This window comes from Myotis lucifugus, unplaced genomic scaffold, assembly GCF_000147115.1.
Source record: "Myotis lucifugus unplaced genomic scaffold, Myoluc2.0 scaffold_41, whole genome shotgun sequence".
Classification (NCBI taxonomy): domain Eukaryota; kingdom Metazoa; phylum Chordata; class Mammalia; order Chiroptera; family Vespertilionidae; genus Myotis; species Myotis lucifugus.
Window position 1 is genome coordinate 2644222 of NW_005871089.1, and position 8409 is coordinate 2652630.

The following is an 8409-nucleotide window of genomic DNA, read 5'->3' on the forward strand; positions in this document are numbered from 1 at the left end:
GCTGGTTTGCCCTGAAGGGTGTCCCGGATCAGGGTGGGGGTACCGCTGAGGTGCCTGGCCAGCCTGGGTGAGGGGCTGAGGGGCATTTTCAGACTGGCCACACCGCTTCAGGGTGGGGGTCCCCGCTGGAGTGCCTGGCCAGTCTGGGTGCGGGGCTGAGGGCCATTTTCAGGCTGGCCATACCCCCTTCAGGGAGGCGGGGTCCCACTGGGGTGCCTGGTCAGTCTGGGTGAGGGGCTGATGGCTGTTTGTAGGCTGGTCACAGCCCCTTCAGGGTGGGGGTCCCCACTGGGGTGCCTGGCCAGTCTGGGTGAGGGGCTGAGGGCCGTTTTCAGGCTGGCAGGTGACTGAAGCTCCCAACCTGTCCTTTTATTCTTTTTTTTTTTAAATCTGGGCTAGCTTTAGCTCTGAGGCTTGGCTCCAGCTCTGAGGCCTTGGCTGCTGAAAGCAGGTATCTGGTTTGTTTGGATTCTATAATTGTAACACTGTTGTGGTCCTGCTCACTCCAGCTCTGAGATCTCAGCTGGCTGAAAGCAGGGATCTGCGTTTGTTCTATAATTGAAACAATGTTGCGGTCCTGCTGGCTGAAGCCCGGCTGGCTGAAAGCAGGTTTCTGGGGTTTTGTTTAGCTTCTATATTTGTAACAATGTTTCTTAAACTGCAAGCTCACAGGCCGGCAAGGCAGGCGGGGAACGTTGGCTTCCTCCGTCACTGAAGCAAGCAAGCCTCCTGTTCGCTTCAAGCTGCCTGGCAGCCGGCCGCCATCTTGGTTGGCAGTTAATTTGCATATCACCCTGACTAGCCAATGGGAAGGGTAGTGGAGGTACGGCTAATTACCATGTTTCTCTATTATTAGATAGGACTAGAGGCCTGGTGCACAAAAATTTGTGCACTCAGGGGGGTCCCTCAGCCCGGCCTGTGCCCTCTCGCAGTCTGGGACCCCTCAGGGGATGACCACCTGCTGGCTTAGGCCCGCTCCCTGGGGGATTGGGCCTAAGCTGGCAGTCAGACATCCCTGTGGCAGGCCCAGAGCCCTTGGGGGATGTCCACTTGCCACCGGGGAGCAGGCCTAAGCTGCAGTCGAACATCCTTAGCGCTGCTGAGGAGGTGGGAGAGGCTTCCACCACCACCGCTGTACTGACAGCCATCAGCCTGGCTTGTGGCTGAGCAGAGCTGCCCCTGTGAGAGCATACTGACCACCAGACGCTCCTGCATTGAGCGTCTGCCCCCTGGTGGTCAGTGTGTGTCATAGTGACCAGTCATTCCCAGTCATTCTGCTGTTAGGGTCAATTTGCATATTACTCTTTTATTATATAGGAGTGCCTGACCAGCCTGGGTGAGGGGCTGATGGTTGTTTGCAGGCTGGCCACAGCCCCTCAGGGTGGGGGTCCTGCTGGGGTGCTTGGCTATCCTGGGAGAGGGCCTGAGGGCTGTTTTCAGGCTGGCTAAGCCCCCCAGCAGGGATCCTCATCCCATGAGGGTGTGGCCAGCCTGTGTGAGGGGCTGATGGCTGTTTGCAGGCTGGCCACGGCCCCCAGCCATCCAAGCTCCCAGTGGAGGCTGGCTGGAAGCAGGTATCTGGGATTTATTTGTCTTCTATTATTGAAACTTTGTTGCCATGAGCGGAGGCCACAGCTGGCTCAGGGAGGACGGGAAGCTTGGCTTCCTCCATTGCCCGGGCAACCAAGCCTCCTGCTTGCTCCAGCTCCGTGGCTGCAAGCCGCCATCTTGGTTGGGTTAATTTGCATACAGTCGCTCTAATTGGCTGGTGGGCGTGGCTTAGGACATAGCGAAGGTACAGTCAATTAGCATCTTTGTCTTTTATTTGTGTAGATAACTAGATGGGAGTTGGGAAGTACTTTGTGCAAAAAGGCACACATTCACAATTCTTACCCACTACTTAAAGAATGATTCTCCTCAAGTTTCTGCTTCTTGTTGGTCTTTTTTTGGTCTTCTAGTCTTTGGAATCTTTTTCCAGTTCTTTCAAATAGTTATTTTGAATTTTTTTCAAGGTTTTATCATTTTTACCTGAGAGAGGGTTCATTCACCTCACCAATTTACCATCACCTAAAGCTAGTAGTCCCGATTTTTGTTTTTAAAACAATCTCCCAAACATGAGTTTATAATTTTATATATTACATAATTTTAATTATTGGTAGTACTACAATAGAAAAGGGAATAAACTACCTAAAATAATGAAAAAAGTGCAACTTCCACAAATGTAGAAATAAATTTGCATGTGAACACAGGTAAATGTACAATTTCCTTATACAGCTTGTGCTGAAATTTGTGCTTTCCTATTCTGGGCCTATATATACCAAGCTAGAATACAATTAAGCCTAAGAATGTCAGGCTGAGAGACATGAACATCAACAAAACAAATAAACCACTTGCAACTATTTACAAGTTAAAAACAATTAATTTAAGCTACCCAGAAAAGATCTATAGATTGTTTTAAACAATGTCCCATAGATTAAAATATTTTTTAAAAAAAGGTGGATAAATGGAATAAGGACTTGTATACCTTTTAGAAATAATAGTAATAATTAACAATAACATTTAAAATGTCTTTTTTTAATGCAATACTTACCTCTGTTCTTTTTAAAATGAGAAAACATTTTAAATAATGTTTTTCAAAATACATTACATGTTTTCTTATACCAAGACAGAATAAGAAGAACTAAAGAAAAAAACTCATAGCCTGGCCGGCATGGCTCACTGGTTGAGCATCAACCTATGAACCAGGAGGTCACGGTTAGATTCCAGTCAGGGTACATGCCCAGGTTGTGGGCTCAATCCCCCATGTGGGGAATGCAGGAGGCAGCCTACGAATGATTCTCTTTTATCATTGATGTTTCTATCTCTCTCTCCTTTCCTCTCTAAAATCAATAAAAATATTTTTTTAAAGAAAGAAAAAAAACATAACATTTGCTTTTAGGAATTTCATTCACTGATAATTGGATAGTAAAATTTCATGGAATTTCAATCACGAAACTGGGAAATTAGCAAAGTGTATCTGTAGTGTACTGTAAAAAGCTTACAACAGAAAATGTAAGTAGTTTAGATCCATTATATGCAAATTTCTGAGTTAAGCATCAAGTACTCTGTAGTATTTTTTTATTCTCATTATTTCAGTTAGCCAAATAACTGTAATCCCACAACAGGCAAAAGAACCCATTTTTATGCAGAAGGAGTATAACAAATAGAAAAGGAGGAAATGGAGACCAAGAGCATCATTTTACACCAACTTATTAAAAGAAAAAAGAACATCCACTATGATTCTGTTATTCTTCCTTAAGCCAAAACATTAATGTAGTAGCTTTGCTCTAAACCAGACATAAGAAAGTCTGATAGGAGAACTGCAATCAAACTAAGCAATTTACCAATGATACACTAAAGCAACACTGCTGATGTTAAAATTCAACTATAAGCAAACATAAAAATCAGCAGGAATTTGCAAGGGGAAACTCGTAGTAGTGTTGGATATATTAATCATCTTGTGGTTAATGATTTCACAGGTGCATATATATGTAAAAACTTACCAAACTTTATGCTTTTGCATGCAGTTTGTTTTACCTCAATTAGATTTCAATAAAGCTTCAAAAAAAATCAGCAGGAAAGAAAATCACTGTTCATTTTTACCCACCACTCAGCTACTTTAGAGCCAAAAAGAAAAATCAATTCAGAGTCTGTAACAAAATATTATTAAAAACTCAAGGATCACAGGCAAACAGACATTCAAATTAAAAGAACAGGTATATCAACTTTTTTAAGAGAAAAAACTAAAGTTTCATTAAAAATATCCTGAGACCAACTGGTCAAAGGATTCTGGAGGTCATATTGCCTATATAATTTATGCCCCACCCTGGTGTAGAATGCTCCTGGTTTCCATTTCCAAATGCATATATGATGACATAGTTTATCAGGATTTTTAGCCTTACTGTACTTCTCTTCCTTGCACCTCTGCAGAATCTCTAAGCTCCTCTGGTGGACTGGGTGTTGGAGAAAGCTAAAACTATCCATACTTTTCAAAATTGCACATGGCGCTGTATCATCATGCCCTTAGGAAGCAAAAGAAAAACAACAAAAATGGAGAAAAGAAAAAGACATTATATAAGCCCAAACCAATTGAGAATCAAGGACAATGCTGCCAACTATCTTAGAGGATATAAAAAATGTATCAAATGATATGAGTTAAAGGTGAATGATTTTTCCAATTAATTTGACGAAATTACACAACAATAACAGTAAAAACTAAAGGTCCTTTTTAGTAATCAAAATATTCTTTTCAGTACTCAAAGTGTTGTGAGTTAGCATCATACTAAAAATTTTGAATTTAAAATACAACTGGTATGGAAATTTCAAAAACAATTGGTACGGTTTAGATTTTTTTTAAAAAATTGACTCATTTTTATCAGGTCTGAAATATAATTGGCATATAGTTGGCAACAATGCAAGAAACACTGATGAACCCCAAAGAGAAATTTACCCAAAACAAATTACCAAAAGTTAAACAATTATATCACAAATCTTGCAATTAACAACACTTGTAGGAATTCCAACAAGTGTGTCAATGTTGAAAGAGTGGGAAGAAAGCACCACAGAGCAGGAAATCCCAGCAGCACTTCTGTATATTTATAAAGCTAAAAACAAGCTAAAAAATCTCTACTTCACTACCAATTCTTATAAAGTGAGACAGAATCAACTACTGGTGGGAAAGGGAAGAGAGCACTTTCGGTAAGGACCAAAGCCCCAGATTAGTGTTGCTGAAACAATGAATCACTCAAGCAATAATGTGTGTGTGTGTGTGTGCGCGCGCGCAGGGGGATGAATCACTCAAGCAATAATGTGTGTGTGTGTGTGTGTGTGTGTGCGCAGGGGGGGGGGGGAGGAGAGGGAGCTTCAGTACCATAAATATTAGCAATACATGAATGTAAAAGAAGGTTTTCCAGGTAGGGAGGAACTTAAGTATCATTTACTTAGAGAACATCTCTAGACTTATGCCATTAACTTCAAATTTACGTACATTGCCTTTGAAAGTGAATAGTTAACAAATAGAGGCAAATTAAACAATCAACTGAAGCTCCATTGGTGCATATCAATATATACTGAGTGGCCAGATTATTATGACCACCTGACTTTTGTAGACAAATTAGCTATAATTTCATGCTGAAGTTGCTAGAGGGCCAGACCATTATAAATAGGGAAGCAGGTTATTTACCACGACAGTAGAAGTGATTTTTTTCTGAAGATATGGGTAAACAACGCGATTTAACAGCCTTTGAACGTGGGATATATATATATACAGTATATAAAAGCCTAAGTGACCGAATGACTGAATGACCTAACGAGACATCAACAGGTTGTTATGATGCACACTGACCACCAGGGGGCAGACACTCAACACAGGAGCTGCCCCCTGGTGGTCAGTGCACTCCCACAGCCAACCTCCCATGGCCAGCCAACCTCCCGTGACCGCCAACCTCCCGTGGTCCTTCCTGTCAGACAGCTGGGTGATCAGTGCACTCCCACAGCTAACCTCCCCCAGCTGGCCAACCTCCTGCGGTCCCTCCCCCAGCCAGCCAGCCCCAATTGGGACTGGGCGAGATGGCACCAATGGACACCGATCACCCACCAGGCCGAGGGACCCCACCTGTGCACGAATTCATGCACAAGACCTCTAATCTATCCTATATAATAAAAGGGTAATATGCAAATTGACCCTAACAGAGGAACGACCAGTTGCGATGACTTGCACTGACCACCAGGGGGCAGACGCACAACATAGGAGCTGCACCCTGATGGTCAGTGCACTTTCACAGGGGGAGCACTGCTCAGCCAGAAGCCGGGCTCATGGCTGGCGAGTGCAGCAGCAGTGGTGGGAGCCTCTCCCACCTCTACGGCAGCACTAAGAATGTCCGACTAACAGAGAGAGGGAAATTAAACAATGAACTGAAGTTCCATTGGTGCATATATATATAAAAGCCTAAGCGACTGAACAATCCTGCGGGGAGAAGGCCTAAGCTGTTAGTCGTACATCCCCCAAGGGCTCCCAGGCTGCCAGAGGGATGTCTGACTGCCAGCTTAGAGCCGATCCCCTGGGGAAGCAGGCCTATGCCAGCAGGTGGACATCCCGCGTGGGCACCCGGACTGTGAGAGGATGCAGGCCAGGCTGAGGGACCCCCCCCCAAATGCACGAATTTTCATGCACTAGGCCTCTAGTCCTATATAATAAAAGGCTAATATGCAAATAGACCAAACAGCAGAACAACCAAACAACCGGTCACTATGATGTGTGGTGACCACCAGGGGGCAGGCGCAGAACATAGTGAGCATGCGCAGCAGAGCGTGGAACATGGTGGGCGTCAGCTGCGGTGGGATAGTGGAGCAGGTGAGTGGGGGCGCCAGACCAAGGTGAGGCGCTGGTCTCTGTCATCGGGGCAAGCTTCTAGTGGTTACTGAAAATTCTTTGCTCCCGCTCACTGAGGTCCCGCATGTCACTCGCACCTGCTGCTGGCACTGGGTGCCAGCACTGATCGCTCAGCGCTGTCAGCGGGTGTGAGCAGTGGCTGCCAGCCCTGATGGCCTCTCAGGGCTTCTCCACCTCCCCCTGCTCCTGAAGGGCGATCATGGCCAGCAGCCACTGCTCACACCTGCTGATGGTGCCAGCCCCACTTGTAACCGCTGCTGGTGCTGACCCCAATCACTCTGTGCCATCGCACGTGGGAGCAGCAGCGGCGGGAGCGGGGCTGCTGGCAGGCAGGAGACCGGGGGTCACGGCAGGAGGGGCTGGGAGGATGGGCCGAGACACACCCCTGTGCCCACTGCAGCCTCGTGGCCCACCGTTCCTTTCAAGGTGCACAAATTTGTGCACTGGGCCCCTAGTATATATATAAAAGCCTAAGCAACCAGTCGACCAGTAGCTATGACGCTCACTGGCCACCAGGGGGCAGATGCTTAACACAGGAGCTGCCCCCTAGTGGTCAGTGCGCTCCCACAGTGGGAGCATCGCTCAGCTGACCAACGGGCTCATGGCTGGCAAGCACAGCTGCGGCAGCGCGAGCCTCTCCCGTGGACACTCCCACTGCGCATCCCTCCCCCATCTGGACTGGGACCGGAATCTGGGACCAGCATCCGTACTGACTGGGCACGAGCCCATGGCCCCTTCTCCAGCGCCGTGTGAGGAGCAAGGCTGCAATGACAAGCGGTGGCTGTGTGGTCATGGGCGCCGCACTCATATCACCCTAGGACAAACGCGCAGAGACTGCAGCAGAGTGGCAGGGAGCCTACCGAGCAGCGGCGGCATGCGTAGTTGGGCTGGGATGAGCAGGAGTGGCACGGCACCTGGCTGGGGCTCGGGCTCCTCCCCGGCCGCCTGCCACTTTGCACACTACTTGGTGCAGTGCGGGATTGATGCGGACAGAAGCTGGAACCCGCCAAGCCGGTGGGTAAGGCCAGGCTGTAGTAGCATGGAGGTCCACTATCCCCGCAGGCCAGGTCGAGAGACCCCACTGGTGCACAAATCTGTGCACCTGGCCTCTAGTTTACTGTATAATTAAGAACGCAATACTACCTATGAATAGTTCTCAAGGGAGACTCTTTTAAAAAGTTAAACAGAGGCAGAGTATTAAAAAAAGTTTGCAAAGCTTGGTTTAGTTTCTAAATCCAGAGAATATGCATCTACACTTAAGCTAAGGAAATGGAATTTTATTAGAGCCTAACATAAGATAATAGTATACATATAAGTACCAGGCTTTTAAAAATAAAATGACTTGGAATATTTCTTTTTTCACATATAATAATAAAAATAGGTAAGCTAATAAAGCACTATCTTATCTACCAAAAAGGAAGAGCCCATAGTTGCAAATGTTCAATGTTTCAAAATGAGATAGCTATTGCCCTAGCTGGTGTGCCTTAGTTGGTTGGAGTGATCTCCCATACACCAAAGGTCATGGATTATATTGCCGATCATGGCACATGCTCAGGTTGTGAATTTGACCCCCAGTCAGGGCGTCAACGGGAGGCAACAGACCAATGTTTCTCTCTCACATCTAAGTCTCTCTCTCTCTCTCTCTCTCTCTCTCTCATACACACAACACACACACTTCCTCTCTCTAAAATCAATTTTAAAAAGAGAAAACAACAAAAAAGAGACAATTATTACCAAGTTATACACTCCAATAAAAATTTTCTATTCTCATTATTATCGACTAGAGGCCCAGTGCATGAATTTGTGCATGGGAGGGGTCTGGCCGGCCCTGGCCCCAATCAGGGTGTATCGGGGCCGGGCCTGTTGGGAGGAGGAGACAGTGGGAGGCTGGCTGGCCCTTCCCCTGATCAGAGTTGGGGGGGACCAATCGGGGGCAGAGCTGGCTGGGAGGAGGGGCTGTAGGCCGATCAGGGGGGTGG

At 46.5% G+C, this 8409-nt stretch overlaps 1 protein-coding gene across 1 annotated transcript in view; it reads right to left on the reverse strand.

Annotated features, from left to right (window-relative positions):
- MYO9A (myosin IXA) overlaps positions 1 to 8409 on the reverse strand; it is a 395533-nt gene that overhangs the window by 165573 nt on the left and 221551 nt on the right. Inside the window, exon 15 of the mRNA XM_023753167.1 lies at positions 3942 to 4061. Coding sequence (XP_023608935.1) covers positions 3942 to 4061 — 120 coding nt within the window. The remainder of the gene's footprint in view (positions 1 to 3941; positions 4062 to 8409) is intronic.